Here is a 23,544-nt window from a genome sequence, read left to right on the forward strand (position 1 = left end):
TCCTCCGAAGCAGAGTATTTCTTCAGGTCAAACACATCCAGATCTTTTGCTGATGACAATAAGATGAAGACCAGAGCTGACCACTGAGCAGGAGACAGTTCATCTGTGCAGAGACTTCCTGATCTCAGAGACTGTTGGATCTCCTCCACTAGAGAATGATAATTCAGTTCATTCAGACAGTGGAACAGATTGATGATTTTCTCTGCAGACAGATTCTCACTGAGCTTCTCCTTGATGTACTGGACTGTTTCCTGATTGGTCTGTGAGCTACTTCCTGTCTGTGTCAGCAGACCTCGTAAGAGAGTCTGATTGGTCTGCAGAGAAAGACCCAGGAGGAAGCGGAGGAACAAGTCCAGGTGTCCATTAGGACTCTCTAAGGCCTTGTTCACAGCACACTGGTGGAGAGATGGTTTAAACCACCAGGAGGTTGTTTGATCTTCCAGCAGATTGAGTCCAAAGTTGATGATGGTCAGATGGACATGAAGAGCAGCCAGAAACTCCTGAACACTCAGATGGATGAAGCAGAACACCTTGTCCTGGTACAGTCCTCTCTCCTCTTTAAAGATCTGTGTGAACACTCCTGAGTACACCGAGGCTGCTCTGATATCGATGCCACACTCTGTCAGGTCTGATTCATAGAAGATCAGGTTTCCTTTCTGCAGCTGATCAAAAGCCAGTTTGCCCAGAGACTCAATCATCTTCCTGCTCTCTGGACTCCAGTGTGGATCTGTCTCAGCTCCTCCATCATACTTGACCTTCTTCACTTTGGCCTGAACCACCAGGAAGTGGATGTACATCTCAGTCAGGGTCTTGGGCAGCTGTCCTCTCTCTCTGGTTTTCAGCACATCCTCCAGAACTGTAGCAGTGATCCAGCAGAAGACTGGGATGTGACACATGATGTGGAGGCTTCGTGATGTCTTGATATGGGAGATGATCCTGCTGCCCTGCTTCTTATCTTTGAATCTCTTCCTGAAGTACTCCTCCTTCTGTGGGTCAGTGAACCCTCTGACCTCAGTCACCATGTCAAAATACAATGCAGGGATCTGATTGGCTGCTGCAGGTCGTGTGGTTATCCAGAGGCGAGCAGAGGGAAGCAGGTTTCCCCTGATGAGGTTTGTCAGCAGCACATCCACTGAGGTGGACTTTCTAGGGTCAGTTAGGATTTTAGTTTTGTGGAAGTCCAGAGGAAGTCGACACTCATCCAGACCATCAAAGATGAACACAACCTGGAAGTCTTCAAAGCTGCAGATTCCTGCTTCTTTGGTTTCAGTAAAGAAGTGATGAACAAGTCCCACCAAGCTGAACTTTTCCTCTTTCAGCACATTCAGCTCTCTGAAAGTGAATGGAAATATGAACTGGATGTCCTGGTTGGCTTTGTCTTCAGCCCAGTCCAGGCTGTATTTCTGTGTTAAGACTGTTTTCCCAATGCCAGCCACTCCCTTTGTCAGCACTGTTCTGATTGGTTCATCTCTTCCAGGTGAGCCTTTAAAGATGTCTTCTTGTCTGATTGTTGTTTCTGGTCTGTCTGGTTTCCTGGATGCTGTTTCAATCTGTCTGACCTCATGTTCATCATTGACCTCTGCAGTCCCTCCCTCTGTGATCTAGAGCTCTGTGTAGATCTGATTCAGAAGGGTTGGGTTTCCTGCTTTAGCGATGCCCTCAAACACACACTGGAACTTCTTCTTCAGGTTAGATTTAAGGTTACGATGACAAACTGCAGCTGGAAGTTCTGAACAATAATAATAATAAAAATACAATTTCAACAATCAGATTTTACAATGGAACTTCTTTTTCAAGAAAGACTTGAGGTGATGCTGAAGAACTCCAAAAGGAGTTCCTAAAGGAACAAAAGACAGCAGTATCAATGGAATTATTATGTCCACATGCAAATTTATTTTCCCCGGAAATGCGTCTTTGAATACATGTTGGTCAATCTTTTGAGACATTAGTGTGTCATTCACCCAGTAACTTAAATTGTTAGACAAATCCTCTTACTGCTCTGCAGACGGTCAGCCAGCTCCTCCTGCTTCATTCTCTTTAGGAAATTCAGCGTGATATTCACAAATGCCTCTCTGTTGCTGATGCCTCTCTTCTGCTCTTCATCTTTACCCTCCAACATCTCATCATCCTCCCTCTGACTGTTTAAGCATTCTGGGTAATCTGGACTCAGAACCTTCTGAATCATCTTTAGCTCGTTTTTCACAAAAGTGATGATGTTGTCCTCCAGCAGCTGGAACAGAATACTTTATGAATGACTCAATCAGATTGAAATCATGGAGCCAAACATCAGATCCATGTTGGACACACTGACAATCCATCGGTCTACAAAGAGCAGCATGGAGATGAATGTGAACAGAATAGATGTAAAAGTAGTTGTTGTACATGTACAGACCATGAATATGGAGTTGTGTTTTTGGTTCTGCTGGGCAGACTGACCACAGGCAACGTCTGAGCTCTCCTGTTCCACTCTGTGGAGGAATCATGAAGAATTAGTTCACATTATATGACCACCCAAGAGTTAAACACAAGCCAAAGGTTCATTAGGTCAGCTTTTGGATGTTTGGATGTTGAATGAGGTGACTGCCTCTTGTGGTGAATAGGTGTAACTGAGTAACTTTTGATGTACATGTTCAGCCAGAGTTCCAAGTAGAACGAGCAGTTACTAAAATGTGAGATTGTCAGGCTGTATGTGACATTATTGATATATGAGTTAAAGGATAAAGTCGAGGATGACACCCAAACTTTTCACAGAAGAAGAAACAGAAACAGGCAACTTATTTACAGTAATATAGAAACTAGAGATGGCACGATACCACTTTTTTATGTCCGATACCGATACCGATATCATAAATTTGGATATCTGCCGATACCGATATGAATCCGATATAGTGTTTTTTAATCAACAAAACTGTTTTTTAAATATCTTGCTGCATTTTGTATAAGTTCATACTCAAGTTTAAAACAACAACTACACTAAAGCTATTCTGTTATACCTGTATGCAAAAAAAATATTTCATAGTTCAGCAATACTGATCAATCTGATAAACTTAAACCTACACCATCCTCCCTATTCTGGTATTTTAAAGAGTACTTAGCATAAATATTAAGCAACCTAACTAATAGGGTTCCAACTCCCAGCAACAACAAAAATAAATAAATAAAAAATAGGGAACCACCCCTCACGCTCCACCTCATGATGCTTAATCGACGTAATCAACCTTAATTTGATGCAGTGTGAAAAAAATGCACAAATCAATTCTTTTTCAAGAAATATTAAATAGATTCAACATCTTTCTTCAACAAAATTGCAGACTGCACAGATGGTACCTTCCCAAAGGAAAAAGTACTATAGCTTACTAGGTATATTAGACTTAACAGTTACTATATGCAGTAATGGACTTCTATACATTTTACATCAGATTAAAACTTTGGGTGTAAGATTCAGATAAATATTAAATAATTAAAAGCGAGACATTTTAAATGAGAATAAGAAAGAAAAGTATGTCTTTGTGCCCCCTTTTCCCTGTTAATGCCCTATCGGCCCCCCCTGGCTAAACTTTGCTAGATGCGCCCCTGCACAGTTACCAGCGTCAGCTACAGAAAAAGATCCTCGAGTAGAAAGTAATATTAAATAAATTCTAACAACAGCTGATCAAGCTTAAACGTGCTGCTGTTGTTCAGCCGCTGGTTTCCTCTTTCTGGTGCAAAGTGGGCCAAAAGCAAACAAGAGAGACGGAGTCCCGACAGAAAAGCCAATCAGCTGATCATTAAGCAGTTTCATGATTGAAGTAGCAGCCGGAGAGCGAGAGGCAGTCGCTCGTTAAGCTTAACGCAGGAATGCTTTACAAACATTCAGAGATGGACTTACACACTTGCTTTACTTCTCTCGGGATAACTTTGTTGGAGATGAAATGCCAGGTTGCTAGCGAAGCTCCACATGCTATGCTCCGACGTGCTAACGTTCTGAGGTGAGTTACGGCGTGTTGCAAGTTTTGTGAGGTGCTTTCGTGATATTTAATGGATCGGATTACATTTTTTATTTTTCTCCGATATCCGATCCAGTAATTTAGGTCAGTATCGGACCGATACCGATACATAATATCGGATCGGTCCATCTCTAATAGAAACTATTAATTCTGGATAATGTTGATTTAGAGCCCTAATGGAAACTAACCTGCTGAGAAGAATAGAGTGAGAAATAGTCTACTCAGATCGAGGGGAATAAGGAGAATAAGAATGTAAAGTAAACCAGAGTCAGCTGCCATCATTGGTTATTTTTAATCATGCTATGGGAAGGGCGAAAACGAGACCGGAACTGTTCATAGAGATTATTCTTTGTGAAGCAACTATCTTTTCAAAAAATTTTGAGATTAACGGTAAATTGGAAATGGGATGAAAATGATTAAAGTTATTGGGGTCTAAACCTGTTTTTTTTTTCAATATTAGGGTGATGGCAGCAACTTTGAAGGAAGCAGGAACAGTTCCAGTGGTAAGTGAAGAGTAGATGATAGCAGATATAAGGGGAAGCAGAGAGGGTAGACAGGCCTTCACCAGAACTGTAGGAATGGGGACAAGCTGACATGTAGAGGGCTTTGACTTACAGATGAGATCAGAGATATCAGTGACAGAAGGACGTTGGAAATCAGAAAAACAGTGTGATGGGAGTAGAATTACAAAGGAAAAGCTACATGGAACATCAGCAACCAGGTCTTGGTATATTTTGTAAATTTTCTCAATGAAAAATAACATTAAAGGATCACAGAAAGACGATGAATAAAGGTGGGCAGATAGAAAATCTGGTGACCTGAAAGAAGAGTTGAACAGTGAAAACAGTATCATGGTGGAATTTTCATTTGAACTAATTATGTCAGCGTAATAAGCAGAATTTGTTTGATTAATACACTCCTTATAATACAAAACATGATTATTAAACTGTTATGGCCCCTGGCCTTCCTCTATGGAAATCAAAGTGTTCCAGGACTCACGGGTGATTGGCTGGCCAGGGACCTATGCCCGCCCAACTTCATGCAGATCAGATTGTGCCACCACATACACCATTGGCTGCTGCAGGAGCCTTGAATACGATGGACCAATGACACGGCTGCCTGCATTTACGAATACGGAGTATAAAAGGCTGAGTAGTCGTCATTCGTGGGGGACTTGTTGATTTGAATAGACTGTGCAGACTGTCCCTCCTGCCTTTGCCTTGCTGCTCTTTGCAACCTTTGTGTTGAGTAACTGTGAGATGTTTAGATGATTAGTGTTCTACTGGTGTTATTAGTGTTATTTGAATATACGAGTTGTTTGTTATGTTTGTTTAAATCCCCCTATTGCCTAGTGAGTTGTTTCATTAATGGTTTTCAGTTGTGTTAGTAAACCTTATGTTTTTCTTTTTATCTAACCCTCCTGTCTCTGGACTCATTTATGTTACATCCCTTGTTGCCTAGCAGAGCCAGGTCGTAACATAAACATTTCCTTATAAATAGCAAGACCAGTTTTCTTATAGAGACCTTTTCTTTCAGTAGCCCGAGTTGAGATGTAAACCAGGGCTCTGACTGAAAGAATGATACAGGTCTGGTTTTAACCCTTTATGACCGGTCATAGCAGGCACGCTCAATTTTGTGTAACTATTTTTAAAGCCCGGTAGAATTGCAACCACACAAGCTAGTGCAAACGTTCAGATATACGTCAGCACAAAGTGAGGTCATTTTCGCGGAAAATGTAATTTTTTTTTACCTATAGGGCAATTACAAAGATATCCTGGTGCTTTTAAAGTTATTTTTTGAGTTTATGCCTTTGTGTATAGTTTCTGGGACGCTTAGAACTCAAATTACACTGTTGGAAATAGTTTATTCTGATGCACATGCAGTTTTTTTTGCAAATTTGCATTATTATATTTATTTTTGTTTTTCCTGCAGTATATAAAAATTGGTGTATCTCAAAAATAAAACTATAAAGAGGTTCAAATAAATTCCCTGTGGTTGGAAACTATTTTGTGCAACTTTTTTACATTTACATTTTTTTTGCAATTTCAGGGATGTCTCTCTGAAATTTATTCAACTAGAACAATGTGTAAAAAAAACAAAAACAGCAGTTGTAGTTTATTGCACTTTTTTGCAATTTATGTAGTTACTATGGCCTTAATGCATACATATTGTTAAAAGAATAATTGCTTTTAAAAACTGAATATGAATTAGCCTAATTTGAAATTCAATTCATTGGTTTGAAAATGATCACTAAATTGAAATTGAATTTTATGTTTTGAAAATGAATTCATTTGCTTTGAAACTGTATTTTATCTTTCAAAAATGTAGTTCTTGAATAATTTCAGATTCACCTCTCACCATTCAGTTTCAGTTCTACAATTCAATTTCAATTCCAAAATTCAGTTTTTTGGGACTTACATCCGGTTCCGGTTCAAGGGTAATCGAGCGCAGATTAATAGAACTACATTTTACTAGCGGACCGAAAGTGTTACTGACAGGAATCTACAGCATCTTGAGCTGAATTAAGACTTCAGAGGTCATTCGTCATGTCGAATGACCAGCGGATAAACTCTCAGGTTGGTAATAAATGTATTACATGTATAAGAACAAGCGTCATGTTAACAAATGATAGCCGTACAGTAACTTTTATACTTATTGTACCTGTTAGCTAAAAAAGCTAATTTAGCATAGTTTGCCCTGAATTCAGCGTTGACAAACAAATATGATCGACTGTTTCTAGTAGAATTCCAAAGTTGTCATCTTGTACCCTCTCAGAGCCCTGTATGCTTGCAGAGACCCCTACAGTAGGGAAACATGCAAAACGGTGTCCAAACCTTTGTATTTTAGCTTTATTTATGTCTTACACAGCATCCTAACTCTTTACTTAATTTAATAACTAGCTTAAGTGAATAGTTAGTCTAATTCATTAGTGCAGAATTACTGGGTCACCTCTGTTTGAAGTGATATAATATGATATACAACTATCACTGAAACACCAACTTTGTAAATAAACAAACAAAACTTCTCCTTCTCTAACCGTTTGGCCACAGCTGTAGATTACAGTGTCAGTGCTTGTTCACTCTGGACAAGAATTACATTTCTAAATTCTTTGTGCATTTACAGGTAAAAAAATATCTCAAAATGTTTCTAAATGACTGCTTTGTCTTTGAAAAGGTGGTAAGAGCCTGAGGCCAGTGACAGTCCAGTTCTACTCTAAGTACATCCTTACGGTGGCTCACAGGACAAGGACACATTGCTGTCCTGCCAGAAAAGAAGAGAAACTTCAGTCTTCATGCAGTTCAACCACACCTGTCATATTCCGTATGACAGGGGTCTCAAACTCCAGCCTTCGAGGGCCGGTGTCATGCAACTTTTCCATGTGTCCCTGGTGCACCACACCTGAATACAATTAGTAGGTCATTAGCAAGAGTATAGAACTTGACTGCATGCTGAGGTGGCAACCTCTTACCCTACTCAAGTAAATGTAAATGTATGTATGTGGGAACATGTACTTCTAAAAACACATTTATTGCACCATGTTCATTCACTCATGAGCTGCTGTATCATGAATCAAATGGCTGAATTGCCAACTAAGCATGCAGTCAAGTTCTATACTCTTGCTAATGACCTACAGCGGAGTGGTAGATATATATAGCCCTGTACTGCCCTATATTGCACCTTAATTTGTTTTTATATAAATGCGTGGAATGAGTCCTGAGTTGAATGTTTTTAACAGGCAAAAAAGATACTTCAATAAGTAAATAAATAAATGTTAAATTTTTGTCTTTTTTCGCTGATCCGAAAATTGATCCGATCCATGACATAAAACCGTGATCCAAACCGTGAGTTTTTGATCCGTTGCACCAGTACTACTAACAGATTAAATGCAGTGTTGAGGCTGTCATTTTTAGCATCTACATGAATGTTAAAATCACCCACAATAATTATTTTATCTGAGCTGAGCACTAAATCAGATTAAAAAAAAAGTCTGCAAAAATCAGAGAGTAACTCTGTGTAAGGCCCAGGTGGACGATAGATGATAATAGGTAAGACTGGTTTCTGAGTTTTACAGCTGGGATGGACAAGGCTAAGCATCAGGCTTTCAAATGAATTAAAAATCTGTTTTGGTCTTTCGTTAATTAATAGGCTGGTGTGAAAAATTGCTGCCACACCGCCCCCTCGGTCAGGGGGGAGATATCATCACCCCCACCCGAGATTGGGTACAAAGCCCCAAGTGCGATGGGAGAAGGATTGTTGAGTGCGACAGGAACTGACCTGAAAGATAGGATCATGGCCAAGCTTGAAATCTGGATCCCCCAAAGCCGGTTACCAAGATTATGTGAAGCACCCTCAGAAGGTCTGCTAGATGATGTTAATGCAGCATTACGGGTGATACCTACAGCCACGCTTACCGAGACTAATAAGCTGATCTACAATACAGCAGCAGTGATCAGTGAGATGCTTGGCTATAAGTTGAACAGCCACAAGGACCAGTACCCTCCATGGAGAAGGAGGCTAGAGGGCAAGATCAAATTAGCACAGAGGGAGGTTAGCCAACTAACGGAGTTGCAGAAAGGTGCGACAAAGAAGGTGCATAAGAAATACAGCAAGCTGTCCATACCCGAGGCCTTGGAAACTGTCAAGCAAAGACATACAGCCTTGGCCAGCTACTTGAGGAGGTACACAACAGAGATATAAGGCAGGAGAATAAACCAGCTGTTCTCCACAGAACCAGCAATGGTGTACTCTCATTGGCAAGGGAACAATAAGAGAACAGCACCACCAAGGCTGGAGACTGAGCAATACTCGAAGACCATATGAGAGAAGGACGCAACCTATAACGGCAATGCTCAGTGGCTAGTGGATCTGAGGGCAGACCATAGCAACCTCCCTGAACAGGGTCCAGTAACCATCATGGTGGCAGACATCCAAACAAGGGTCTCTAGTATGAAGAGTTGGACAGCACCAGGCCCCGACGTGGTTCACGCCCGCCTACTGGCTGAAGAAGCTGACTGCACTCCATGAGCGTCTGGACGCACAAGTGAACCAGCTGCTAGTTGAAGAGAAACACCCAGAATGGCTAACTGAAGGTCGGACGGTCCTGATCCTCAAGGACTCCAAGGAGGGACCAATCCTATCCAACTACCGACCAATAACCTGACTCAGTACTACATGGAAGCTCCTGTCAGGCATCATATCAGCTAAGATGAACAGGCACATGGGTCAATACATGAGTGGGGCACAGAAAGGAATTGGCAAGAATACCAGAGGTGCAAAACACCAGCTACTGGTAGAAAGAACAGTCAGCCGAGACTGCAAGACCAGGCTGACCAACCTGTGCACTGCCTGGATTGATTACAAGAAGGCCTATGACTCAGTCTCCCACAGCTGGATACTGGAATTCCTAGAATTGTACAAGATCAACAGGACCCTAAGAGCCTTCATCAGGAACTCAATGGGGATGTGGCGTACAACACTAGAGGCCAACTCCAAGCCCATTGAAATTTTGGTTACCTCAACTTCGAACATTTGAGGTTGAGACCTCACCGGAAGTGACACGCCGAGCTGTCAGCAACAGGTTCTCTGAGCAGAAACGTTGGCAAACTTAACATATCTTCTGAAAACGGCAGCTCTCCGTGGATACTAAACTTTGAGAGCGTGTGTGGGAAAACGTCCAGAAGTGGTGGCTCGTAATTTGCGACCTCTCGAAAACTCAGAAGTTGATGTTTTTGAACCATAGCGGTGAGAGAGAGGAAGAGCGCTAGCATCAACTAGCACAAGTCAACATCAAGTGCGGGATCTACCAAGTAGGGCTGGGCCATATTATACCGTTCACGGTAATACCGGTATAATGTTAGGCAACGATAGGAAAATGAAATATCGCGATAGAATATGAGTAAAACGTGCATGCGCAGTGCCTTTGTTTTCATACGCACATGGCCGATTGTTGAGTGAAACAGATGAACCAGAATTGGTTTGTAAAAATGGTGCAACTTCAGTGATGTGGAACTGGTTTGGTGTTTGTCCGTCAGATACACAACAAAGCACATTTTTTTGCAGAACATGCAAGCGGCCGTCGTTATTGTCGTATTTGTCGGACTAAGATGCTCTTAAATCTGGGAGTAATCTGGGTCCTAAACTCCGTATTCTTCAGGTCAAACGAACACTGCAGCATCACTGAGAGTTAAAAACTGTCTAAATTATTTCATCTTTAATAAAAGGATCAGCATTGCTGCTTAACCAGGTGAAACTATAAAGTTTAACTTCCAGGCATCCATGAAAACAAAATGTATTGCATTTAACGGAGTTAGAAGTTAGCAGGAAGCTAGCGGAAGTTAGCTCGCTAGTTTCACTAGTTACCTAAGCATGATATTGCATGTTCTGACTGAGATTTTTGGAAAAATTCAAATGTACAGCTCTGCTATCACTTCCAACATAAATGAAGACAGGAAACTAAACACCCGGTTACGCCAATCGGAGGTCACTAAAATCAATATTGAATCGGTGTGCAACTTTGCCAAAACAATGTCGGACTCTGTAGTTTTCTCTGGTCCCCTCCCCCATCAGACCAGGAGTGACATGTTTAGCCGCATGTTCTCCTTAAATTGCTGGCTGTCTGAGTGGTGTCCCAGAAACGATGTGGGCTTCATAGATAATTGGCAAACCTTCTGGAGGAAACCTGGTCTTGTTAGGAGAGACGGCATCCATCCCACTTTGGATGGAGCAGATCTCATTTCTAGAAATATGGACAAATTTATTAAACCCCCCAAAATATGGCTATCCAGAGTTGGGACCAGGAAGCAGAGTTGCAGTCTTACACGCCTCTCTGCAGCTTCTCTACTCCTGCTACCCCCCCAAAAACCCATCTCCATAGAGACTGTGTCAGCTTCCAAAAAGACAAAAAACAAACTAAAAACCAGCAACAAACAACTTAAACATAAACAATCACAAACAAAGAACAATACAGTATCCACATCTGAACCAAAGAGTAAAACAGTGAAATGTGGATTATTAAATATTAGGTCTCTCTCCTCCAAGTCTCTGTTAGTACATGACTTAATAATTGATCAACAAATCGATTTACTCTGCCTTACAGAAACCTGGTTGCAGCAGAATGATTATGTTAGTTTAAATGAATCAACACCCCCGAGTCATTCTAACTACCAGAAATCTCGAAGCACAGGCCGAGGGGGCGGTGTGGCAGCAATTTTTCACACCAGCCTATTAATTAATGAAAGACCAAGACAGACTTTTAATTCATTTGAAAGCCTGATGCTTAACATTGTCCACCCCAGCTGTGAAACTCAGAAACCAGTCTTACTTGTTATCATCTATGGTCCACCTGGGCCTTACACAGAGTTTCTGTCTGATTTCTCAGACTTTATATCTAATTTAGTTCTGAGCTCAGATAAAATAATTATTGTGGGTGATTTTAACATCCATGTAGATGCTAAAAATGACAGCCTCAACATGGCATTTAATCTGTTATTAGACTCAATTGGTTTCTCTCAAAATGTAAAAGAACCCACCCACCACTTTAATCACACTCTAGATCTTGTTTTAACATATGGCATCGAACCTGAACATTTAACAGTGTTTCCTGAAAACCCTCTCCTGTCTGATCATTTCCTGATAACATTTACATTTACAATTATTGATTACACAGCGGTGGAGAGTAGACTTTATCAAAGTAGATGTCTTTCTGAAAGTGCTGTAACTAAGTTTAAGAATATAATCCACCCACTGGTATCATCTCCAATGCCCTGTACCAACACAGAGCAGAGCAGCTATCTGAACGCTACCCCAACAGAGGTCGATTATCTTGTTAATAATTTCACCTCCTCACTACGTACGACTCTGGATACTGTAGCTCCTGTGAAAACTAAGGCCGCAAATCAGAAGTACCTGACTCCGTGGTATAATTCTCAAACACGTACCCTAAAGCAGATGACTCGTAATCTGGAGAGGAAATGGCGTGTCACAAATCTAGAGGATCATCATTTAGCCTGGAGAAATAGTTTGCTGCTTTATAAGAAAGCCCTCCGCAAAGCCAGAACATCTTACTATTCATCACTGATTGAAGAAAATAAGAACAACCCCAGGTTTCTCTTCAGCTCTGTAGCCAGGCTGACAAAAAGTCAGAGCTCTTTTGAGCCAACCATCCCTTTAACGTTAACTAGTAATGACTTCATGAACTTCTTCACAAATAAAATTTTTATCATTAGAGACAAAATTACCAATAATCATCCCACAGATGTAATATTATCTACAGCTAGTCTTAGTACCATTGATGTTAAGTTAGACTTTTTCTCCAATTGATCTTTCTGAGTTAACTTCAATAATTACTTCCTCCAAACCATCAACGTGTCTTTTAGACCCCATTCCTACAAAACTGCTCAAAGAAGTCCTGCCATTAATTAATTCTTCGATCTTAAATATGATCAACCTATCTCTAATGATCGGCTGTGTACCACAGGCCTTCAAGCTGGCTGTAGTTAAACCTTTACTCAAAAAGCCATCTCTAGACCCAGCAGTCTTAGCTAATTATAGGCCAATCTCCAACCTTCCTTTCATATCAAAAATCCTTGAAAGAGTAGTTGTCAAACAGCTAACAGATCATCTGCAGAGGAATGGTTTATTTGAAGAGTTTCAGTCAGGTTTCAGAGCTCAGCACAGCACAGAAACAGCTTTAGTGAAGGTTACAAATGATCTTCTTATGGCCTCTGACAGTGGACTCATCTCTGTGCTTGTCCTGCTAGACCTCAGCGCAGCATTCGATACTGTCGACCATAATATCCTATTAGAGCGATTAAAACATGCTGGAGGTATTACAGGTACTGCGCTGCAGTGGTGTGTATCATATCTATCTAATAGACTCCAATTTGTGCATGTAAATGGAGAGTCCTCTTCACACACTGAGGTTAATTATGGAGTTCCACAGGGTTCAGTGCTAGGACCAATTCTGTTTACATTATACATGCTTCCCTTAGGCAGTATCATTAGAAGACATAGTATACATTTACACTGCTATGCAGATGACACCCAGCTCTATCTGTCCATGAAGCCAGATGACACACACCAATTAGTTAAACTGCAGGAATGTCTTAAAGACATAAAGACCTGGATGGCCGCTAACTTTCTGCTTCTTAATTCAGATAAAACTGAGGTTATTGTACTCGGCCCTGAAAATCTTAGAAATATGGTATCTAACCAGATTCTTACTCTGGATGGCATTACCTTGGCCTCCAGTAACGCTGTGAGGAACCTTGGAGTCATTTTTGACCAGGACATGTCCTTCAACGCTCATATTAAACAAATATGTAAGACTGCTTTCTTCCATTTGCGCAACATCTCTAAAATTAGAAATATCCTGTCTCAGAGTGACGCTGAAAAACTAGTTCATGCATTTATTACTTCCAGGCTGAACTACTGTAATTCATTATTATCAGGATGTCCAAAAAACTCGCTGAAAAGCCTTCAGCTAATCCAAAATACTGCAGCAAGAGTACTGACAGGGACTAGAAAGAGAGAGCATATTTCTCCTGTTTTGGCTTCCCTTCATTGGCTTCCTGTTAAATCCAGAATTGAATTCAAAATCCTGCTCCTCACATACAAAGTCTTAAATAATCAGGCCCCATCTTATCTTAATGACCTTGTAGTACCAGATCACCCTATTAGAGCACTTCGCTCTCGCTCTGCAGGCCTACTTGTTGTTCCTAGAGTATTTAAAAGTAGAATGGGAGGCAGAGCCTTCAGTTTTCAGGCCCCTCTTCTGTGGAACCAGCTTCCAGTTTGGATTCAGGAGACAGACACTATCTCTACTTTTAAGATTAGGCTTCAAACTTTCCTTTTTGCTAAAGCATATAGTTAGGGCTGGACCAGGTGACCCTGAATCCTCCCTTAGTTATGCTGCGATAGACGTAGGCTGCATTGAGTTTTTCCTTTCCAGTCACCTTTCTCACTCACTATGTATTAATAGACCTCTCTGCATTGAATCATATCTGTTATTAACCTCTGTCTCTCTTCCACAGCATGTCTTTATCCTGTCTTCCTTCTCTCACCCCAACCGGTCGCAGCAGATGGCCCCGCCCCTCCCTGAGCCTGGTTCTGCCAGAGGTTTCTTCCTGTTAAAAGGGAGTTTTTCCTTCCCACTGTCGCCAAAGTGCTGCTCATAGGGGGTCATATGATTGTTGGGTTTTTCTCTGTATCTATGAAGCGCCTTGAGGCAACTTTTGTTGTGATTTGGCGCTATATAAATAAAATTGAATTGGAAGGACAGGCCCCTGCATGGAATGTACCACCGGCAGATAGAGGAGGTGGCTGACATCCAGAAATCCTACCAGTGGCTGGACAAAGCTACATACATATACAAACACAGAACGACGACTATGTGAAGTACTAGATCTAGTCTAGTAGATCTCAGAAGATCTAGATCATGTGACTGCACTACAGAAACACGCAGAAAAGGTGAACGGATGTTCTTTACATGCATGGTTCCAGCTGTGAAGCATGAAGAAGAACATGTGATGGTGTGGGGATGCTTTGCTGGTGACAATGTTAGGGATTTATTCAAGATTTAAGGCACACTGAACCAGCGTGGCTACCACAGCATCCTGCAGCAACATGCCATCTAATCCAGTTTACGTTTAGTTAGACCATCATTTATTTTTTAACAGGACAATGACAAGAGAATGATGGAGTGCTGTGCCAGATGGCATGAACTCCACAGTCACCTGACCTAAAACCCAATGAAGATGGTTTGGGATGAGATGGTCCACACAGCAAAAGCAAAATTGACTGAATGGACTGATTCTTATAAAGCGCTTTTCTACTTCTCCTGGAGTACTCAAAGCACTCTATACCACATGCCACATTCACACAAGCACTGTCTTCTATGCTTTAACCCTTTAAGGCCTACCATAGAACCAAGTCTGCCAGAGCTTATATTATATTTTTACATGCTGTAGTGCCATTTGTGGAAGCAATTCAAGTTGCTATACATCAATAAAACTGTTATAGCCCAAATTTTAATATATGTATGCATTGAATCCATAGTAACTACATAAATTGCAAAAAAGTGCAATAAACTACAAAAAATTTAAAATAGTTTTTGGGGTTTTTTTTTTTTGGCTCTTTAGATATATTTCTAGTTAGAGAAATTTAAGAGGCTTATCCCTCAAAACAGTAAATACAAAAAAGTTGCACAAAATAGTTTCCCACCACAGGAAATTTATTTTGTTTCTTCATAGTTTTATTTTTGAAATACACCAATTTTTATATACTGCAGGAAAACGGAAAATAATTATAATGCAAATTTGCAAAAAAGATAGACGAGCTGGCCCTGATGAGAAGCATGAACAGAGACTTTGCCTCCTCCTGTGTCTTATGTTTTACGGAGTCGTGGCTCTGTGAGGACATCCCGGACAGCGCGCTCAAGCTGGAGGGCTTTCATCTGCTGCGCGCGGACCGGCAGGCCTCTCTCTCTGGTAAGACCACAGGTGGAGGTCTCTGCTTCTACATCAATAGTGGCTGGTGCACAGAAGTAACAGTGATCGCTCAGCACTGCTCTTCCTCTCTGGAATACCTTTTTATTCACTGCAAACCGTTTTATTCTCCGCGGAAGTTTGCTTCATTCATCCTGGCCGCTGTTTACATCCCACCAGATGCGGATGCGCAGGCAGCTCAGTGCGCACTCGCGGAGCAGATACTGCACATGGAGCGGACATTCCCAGACTCTCTCATCATTGCTCTTGGGGACTTTAACAAAGCCAATCTGAGACATGAGCTTCCCAAATACAAGCAGTATATTAAATGCCCGACCAGAGAGGAGAGGACATTGGACCACTGTTACATCACGATCAGCGGGGCCTATCGTGCGGTGCCCCGCGCTTCACTCGGACTTTCTGACCACGTCATGATCCACCTGATCCCCGCGTACAGACAGAGGCTGAAGCTCTCCAAACCTGTCGTGAGGACCAAAAAACTGTGGAGCAACGAGGCTGTGGAGGAGCTTCGCACGTGTTTGGAGTCTACCGACTGGGACACAATGAAGGCTGCTTCTAACAGCTTGGACGAGTTTACGGACAGTGTCACCTCCTATATCCACTTCTGCGAGGACAGCATTGTGCCATCACGCACCAGGGTGAGTTATAACAATGACAAACCCTCGTTTACTCCTAAACTCAAAAAGCTGTGGCTGGAAAAGAGAAAGGCGTTCAGAAGCGGAGACAGGGACTGCTACAGAGAGGCCAAGTACAGGTTCACTAAAGAAGTGGACATTGCTAAACATCAGCACTCTGAGAAGATGCAGCAGCAGATCTCAGAGAACGACTCAGCCTCTGTGTGGAAAGGTTTTAGGAATATCACCAACTACAAGCCTAAAACCCCCCACTCCACTGATGACTTGCTCTTGGCCAACACCCTTAACGACTTTTACTGCCGTTTTGACGAGCCATCAGGCTGCCTTCACACCTCCAACGGCCCCAACAATAGAGACACTTTGGACACTCATTCCCCCACCTCTCCCCCCTCCATAGAGCCATCACCACCTTCAAACACTTCACCTACAACACCCCCCTCCTCACCCCACACAAAAGAGGATTTCACACCACCTCCTCCCACCACAACTCTTCGTATACATGAAGCAGGTGTGAGGAAGCAGTTTATGAGTCTGAATGCTCGAAAAGCTCCCGGCCCAGACGGTGTGTCTCCTGCCACCCTCAGACACTGTGCAAACGAGCTGGCCCCAGTGTTTTCTGGCATTTTCAACTCCTCACTGCAGGCATGTCATGTGCCTGCCTGCTTCAAGTCCTCTACCATAATCCCTGTCCCCAAGAAACCTAGGATCACTGGACTAAATGACTACAGACCCGTGGCTCTGACAATCTGTGGTCATGAAGCCATTTCAGCGCCTGGTTCTCTCCTATCTCAAGACCCTCACGGCCCCCCTCCTGGACCCCCTGCAGTTTGCATACAGAGCCAACAGGTCTGTAGATGACGCAATCAACATGGCCCTACACTTCATCCTGCAGCATCTGGACTCCCCAGGAACCTACGCCAGGATCCTGTTTGTGGACTTCAGCTCTGCCTTCAACACCATCCTTCCAGACCATCTCCAAGGCAAGCTTTCCCAGATGAATGTGCCTGATCCCATCTGCCGGTGGATCACTGACTTCCTGACGGACAGGAAGCAGCACGTGAGGCTGGGAAAGAATGTCTCGGACTCTCGGACCATCAGCACCGGCTCCCCTCAGGGCTGTGTTCTTTCTCCTCTGCTCTTCTCCCTGTACACCAACTGCTGCACCTCCACCCACCAGTCTGTCAAGCTAATCAAGTTTGCAGATGACACCACCGTTATTGGGCTCATCTCTGACGGGGATGAGTCTGCCTACAGGAGGGAGGTTGAACATCTGGTGTCCTGGTGCAGCCACAACAACCTGGTGCTGAATGCCCAGAAGACAGTGGAGATTATTGTGGACTTCAGGAAGCACACAGCCCCACTCCCCCCCCCATCATCCTGTCTGACACCCCCATCACCTCTGTGGACTCATTCCGCTTCCTGGGTACCACCATCACCCAGGACCTGAAGTGGGAGCCCACCATCACTTCCGTCATTAAGAAAGCCCAGCAGAGGATGTACTTCCTGAGGCAGCTGAAGAAATTCAACATGCCAACACGGACGATGATGCAATTCTACACTGCAATCATCGAGTCCATCCTCACCTCCTCCATCACCGTGTGGTACGCTGGAGCCACTATCAGGGACAAACAGAGACTGCAGCGTGTTGTGCGCTCTGCTGAGAAGGTGATTGGCTGCAGACTCCCATCTCTGCAGGACCTGTACACCTCCAGGACACTGGGGCGTGCAGCTCGGATCTCAGCTGACCCTTCTCACCCTGGACACAGTCTGTTTGACCTGCTCCCCTCAGGCAGGAGGCTCCGGTCCATTCGCACCAGAACCTCTTGCCATAAGAACAGTTTCTTCCCCTCTGCCGTCGGACACATGAACAATAACCATATGACTGTTCCCACCATTTACACATGACCCTACGCTGTGTTCACTGCATCATTCCATGTTTGGCACTGATCACCACCTGCACTCATGTATATATCTATCTACGTTAGCACTTTAGTTAGTTAGTATGTTTGCACTGAAGCACCGCAGCAATTTCCTAATGTTGTAAACCTGCTCAACATTTGGCAATAAAACCCTTTCTGATTCTGAAAACAGCATGTGCATCAAAATAAACTATTTCCAGCAATCAATTTGCAATTTGAGTTCTAAGCGTCCCAGAAACGATACAGAGAAGCATAAAGTCAAAAATAACTTTTAAAAACACCAGTACAGGCTTATAAGGCCCTGAAGGTAATACAATGATGGTTGCAGTTCTACAGTGATTTAAAATTAGTTACACAAAAAACGGAGTGTACCCGCTCCGACCGGTTTTAAAGGGTTAAGTGCTTCTAACTACCATTCACACACATTCATAATCCGATGGATGCATGGGAAAGCAACGTGGGGTTAGTATCTTTCCCATGCAGAATAGGGGAAGCCAGGTATCGAACAAACAAACCTTCTGATCAGTAGATGACCTGCTCTACCTTCTGTGCTACAGCCATGTGGTGGCTGAAGCTCAGGTGCTCAGCCTCTCTGGGAACTCCTTCTTGACTGTTGAAAAACCATTTCATGTGACTACCTCAAGAAGATCATTGAGATAATGCCAAGAGTGTACAGAACGATAATCAAAGCAAAGGGTGGCTACTTTGAAGAATCTAAAATATAAAACATGTTTTGAGTTATTTCACCCTTTTTGTTTACTACATAATTCCGTATGTGTTCATTCATTGTTGAATGCCTTCACTGAGAATCTACAATGTAAATACTCATGGAAATAAAGGAAAAACCATTAAATTAGAAGGTGTGAACAAACTTTTGAGCGGCAGTGCATAACGTCTAGGAGGGGGAAAGTTTTTTTTTTTCTTGCTCTGTGGTGTCGCCAGTTTTGTGTGATTTGTCAGGAGTGCTGGAGGTCTCTGAGGATGACCCAGCTTCAATGGGTACATTCAAGGAGACATCCACAGCCTGAACAACCAGCAACATATTAACCATCTAAGAAAAGATCATCTCTCATGCTTGCCTCTGAGTCTTCATCTGACAAAGAAGAGGCTTGTATATTGAGAAATAAGTGATACATTGTAGAGCCAGTTCCAAACATGAAGACAGTGAGATGGCCTACCTGGTACACAAGTAACACCTGGCCCATCTGTATCACTGTCTGGGCATGTTGTTCAGAAAAAGTGAGCTGCCCTGTCATCTGAAAATGTTGAAATGCTTGTCTGATTAACAAAAAGGAATGGGGGAAGCCCAACTACTGTATGTTGTTGTTGTTTTTTTTCCATTTCTCTTTAGTGGTGTTTCCATGTACATGTTTTGTCAGGAAAAAAGAAAAACGAAGAAGCTTGGGTTGCTGTGATTAATCACGAGTTAACTATTCATAAGTATCCAATTAAACATCTTAATTGATTGACAGCCGAAGAAGTAACTCATCCCACGAACACTTCTAATTATTCTTCATAATTTTGCACTATATAAATATGAAGATCTGTTTAAACCCGAGAACAACCACTCAATGAGAATATACTTCTTCCAGTCTGATGGATGTTCAAGGACTCACCTCCTTCGTTTCCTTGGTCTTAAGCCTGATGCACTTTCCATTTCTAGTGGCTGCTCCATGGACTGATTACTCTTCACAGACACGGAGTTGGGATCATGTTCAGCAGACTCCAGTTTACTTATTTTACTGTTACAGACCAATAAACATGAAGAATAAAATTCTGTTTCTTTATAACAATTTTAACATAAAAGAATGTGCAATCTGCCTTTTCTGCTGTGTTGAACAAATACTGGAGATACTGAAAGTCCTCAAATGACTCAGAAATTGAGGACAGGGGGGGAACGGGAAGTGACAAGCACACCAAAGTCATCTGCTAGATGTTTGGAAGTGCCTAATCTAATTATAAATTATACCGATGTTCACTCACTTTGTCTTTGAAATCCCCCATTTTTTAAAGTTTAATGGTGGATCCATAGACCGATGACGCTTAAAGGACATGCCACTGAGATCAGGTTCAGGTGAGTGTAATCTTTCATGGATCCTGTGGACAAAGAGCAAGATCGGCATGAAATGAAACATTAAAGACACTTTTTAGTCTTTAGAAGCTGCTGGACAGACTAGCAGCTGTTAACCAAAAAAGGAATTAATTTTATATTCTTTAAAAATTAAATAAAAGTTGAATGCTTTCTTCACTGTGTCTAATATTTAGACTAATTCACAGAGCTGCCCTTGTATTCTGATTGCTGAACTTTGACCAAGCAGGTCAGACCAGAAAACAATATCAAACAGTTCATTTAAAATCAGACACCAAACTGATATCAAAGAGTTCATGTTACTAACAGCTCACCTCTCTGCAGCAGACGCCTGCTGGACTTTAAAATTAATGGGACGATCTGCTGACCAGTGACTTTTTAAGGACACACAGCTGAGTTCAGATTCAGGGTTGAGCCTCTGATGGATCCTAAAAATAAAAACTCAAATTTTCAATAAAGCCTCATCATAAAGCTTCACTGTATGATGAAAAAAAGAAAAAAAAGTAGTGCCCACTTTGAGAAAAAAAGTCAATATGTGGAGATTACATTTGTTACAAACCAAACAACTACCACAGCTCATATAACCTCTACAACTAAATGTGTAGATAAGTGAAACAAATTAATCAGCCATCGAGTAATACATATATACATTTCAAGTTTGCAAGTTTGAAGAATGATTTCACCAACTCATCTACACAAAATCATTTTATAGACTATCCGGTTGTTCAGTCTGACGTCACTAGCCGTGTCTGGGCCTAAACTCCGCTGCAGGTCCATATATCAAACGATCACTATGGCATTACTGAGAGTTAAAAACTGTCTAAAGTCTTTCATCTTTAATAAAATGATCAGCGTTCTGCTCTACCAGGTGTAACAACTGAGTTTAACATCCAGGCATCCATGAAAACGGAATTTATGACATTTAACAGAGTTAGAAGTTAGCAGGGAGTTAGCTCGCTAGCTTCTATCTAAATACAATATAGCATGTCCTGACTGCGGGGTTTTGGAAACAAATTCAAACGTACAGCTCTGCTATCACTTCCAGCATAAATGAAGACAGAAAACTAAACAGCAGTGACGTTTGTAGGGTTACTGAAGTTGGGCTAGCTGGTATATAATGATGTGCTACGTGACCGCTAACGACACAGCTATGTTAGCATAATATAAACAAGCTAACTTTTTTTCCACTCGATAAAAGTTAACGTGAGTGTTCTCGGTGGTCAGGAACAAATGTAATCGCATGGCAGGATGCTGTAAAAGGACCAAACTTCAGCCAGGAGAACAACTGAGATAATCCATCCACAATACGAGGTTAGTCATTCATGTACTGCTGCATGGGCTGGGCTGTAGTTACATCCTAAGGTTTTAAAAACTGAGCTTAAATAAATGATTAGTGGTAATAAAAGCCGAGGGAGGTCAACAGTGATCACTGACTGTTTTAGGAGCTTTTTGAGATTAAATAGCAGAAAATACAAAACATTAAACATGTTAACAACACAAAAGCCATATTAAACGCAGACTACTTTAGGCCCGGAAGTAGGATTAGTCACGTCATCACTTAACGACCAGATAGGAGCCATGGCAGTTTGTCTCAAACTAAAAAAAATGTAATTTCCACATTTTGACTTCAATCTCAAAATGATCAATCACAATTTGTTGTTAATGTGGCCCTCGCACTTCTCCATATCCTCACATATGAACTGTAAAAACGGATAAAATTTTATACATTTTCATAAAGAACCTAATGTAATTTTGTCAGATAACTATTTGTTCAAATATATTAATGACATCCATCAACACGTCACTCTGTAAGGACACAGAGCTGGGTGGAGGTCCAGGCTGGTTCCTGTGAATAATGATGGAGCAGTGATGTGAGTGCTGAGCTGTGACATGGAGAAGAGTCATGGACAGTTAGAGATGGTCACCTCTGAGCTTTGGTCTGGCTCTCATGTTCCCCACACAGAGTGCTTTTAGAGGGAGGGACTCCCTCCTCTCTGTCCTCACACTGATCCATGCTGCTCAATTCACATCAGCTCACACACACTTTCTACCTGCAGAGGAAACACAAATCATTCATGTGCACATGAGAGCTGCAGAGGTCGTGTCTGGTGGGTTGGACTAACATCCATCTGAGACACAGCTTTCATCAGTTCACTACAAAAAGTGTCACAGAATCGAGTTCAGCCTCCAAATCCTCCGTTACTGTAGCCCTACAAAGCAGCAGGTCAAACATGGCTGCAGAGAGCAGCTTTATGTCAGTAACAATGTCCAGGACCGAGCTGACTGCTTACAGAGTTCATACTCTAACTGCTAGCTGCTCTGCTAGCTAAGCTAACTACGTAACAGTTAACGCTGCTTCAAACGCGTTCTCCTTGCACCCGGATTTGAAGCATGGGTGGAGTGTATACTTCTTGGCACATCCTATCACGGGATTCATAGCGGGCCGGGGATTTTTTTTTTTTTTTTCAAAAAAATGGCGGGCAGCTCAAGCGGGGCGACCGAAGCGTACCGAGTTTTATGGCACTTTACGTAGCGATACAAATGCATAGAAGAACACGAAGACATTACTTTTTGCTTGATGACGGCAGTTATGCGGCATTAGGGGTGTTAATACCGCTGGAACTAAGCTGCACACAGCTGATGTTAGCCAGGAAAACATTACACACTGACTTTAATGGAGAGACCGGAAATACAAACACAGTTTGTTGTGTGAAGAAATCAAACACGAGCTGAACAAACAGTAAAGTTGCTAAAGACAAACTGTTAAAGGAGGAAACAAAGCAAACTTACAGTTTCTTCACAAAGAGACACCAACAACAAGCTCCACTTACTCCCACTTCCACTCCAGGAAATTCAGGAAAGAGGGAAGGAACCACCCAGAGAGGCGTTTGTGGGTGGGCCTGAGGGGCCAGAGCCAACCTCCCTCTCCAACGACTACCTTAAAAAAACACTGCCTGTGAGAAAAATTATGTTCAGTTTAAATGCAGATAAATTCAAAACTAAATATTTAAATGAACTAAAGTAAAAGCCCACATTTATTAAGTTATCACAGGCTAATTCTGACCAATCACGATTTTCTATTTCCCGTTTTTCCACAGCATTGAACACAGCACATACGATTTTCTACTGAAAGTAGACAGGGCAAGGCAAGTTTATCTATATAGCACAATTCAACAACAAGGTGATTCAAAGTGCTTTACAGAGACATTAGAAAATAAAAACAAATAAAAAGCATGATTTAAAATGGAAAAAAAAGGAACAGTAGATACAATCAGCAGTTCTGTTACAGTGCAGATTTGGTGCTTTATTCAAATGCAGCTGAGAACAGGTGAGTCTTCAACCTGGATTTAAATAAACTGAGTGTTTCAGCTGATCTGAGGCTTTCTGGGAGTTTGTTCCAGATATAAGGAG

At 42.0% G+C, this 23,544-nt stretch overlaps 1 protein-coding gene across 3 annotated transcripts; it reads right to left on the bottom strand.

Moving 5' to 3' along the window:
- Positions 1-1,585: 1,585 nt before the first annotated feature.
- LOC120730891 lies at positions 1,586-22,822 on the bottom strand. 3 transcript variants are annotated; one of them, XM_040027514.1, is made up of 7 exons: positions 22,059-22,821; positions 20,448-20,561; positions 20,028-20,141; positions 19,661-19,786; positions 2,393-2,468; positions 1,996-2,230; positions 1,586-1,729 (listed from the first exon to the last, which is right to left on the bottom strand). In XM_040027514.1, exons 1-7 carry the CDS (start codon positions 22,145-22,147, stop codon positions 1,602-1,604), a joined length of 882 nt encoding a protein of 293 aa, XP_039883448.1. In that variant the 5' UTR covers positions 22,148-22,821; the 3' UTR covers positions 1,586-1,601. The 3 variants fall into 3 exon arrangements, with proteins under 3 accessions (XP_039883448.1, XP_039883620.1, XP_039883529.1); XM_040027595.1 differs by lacking the exon at positions 1,586-1,729 and adding an exon at positions 1,822-1,837 and having other exon boundaries at positions 1,962-2,230; positions 22,059-22,822; XM_040027686.1 differs by lacking the exon at positions 19,661-19,786 and having other exon boundaries at positions 22,059-22,822.
- Positions 22,823-23,544: the final 722 nt, after the last annotated feature.

This window comes from Simochromis diagramma, unplaced genomic scaffold (assembly GCF_900408965.1).
Source record: "Simochromis diagramma unplaced genomic scaffold, fSimDia1.1 OVJJ01000504.1, whole genome shotgun sequence".
NCBI lineage: Eukaryota > Metazoa > Chordata > Actinopteri > Cichliformes > Cichlidae > Simochromis > Simochromis diagramma.

Coding starts and splice junctions, on each gene's coding strand:
- LOC120730891 (XM_040027514.1), bottom strand. CDS start 22,147: ATGGATCAGTGTGAGGACAGAGAGGAGGGAGTCCCTCCCTCTAAAAGC. Junction 20,562..22,058: donor AGCCAGACCAAAGCTCAGAG/GTGACCATCTCT, acceptor TTTTATTTTTAG/GATCCATCAGAGGCTCAACC. Junction 2,469..19,660: donor AGACCAAGGAAACGAAGGAG/GTGAGTCCTTGA, acceptor ATTCCTCCACAG/AGTGGAACAGGAGAGCTCAG.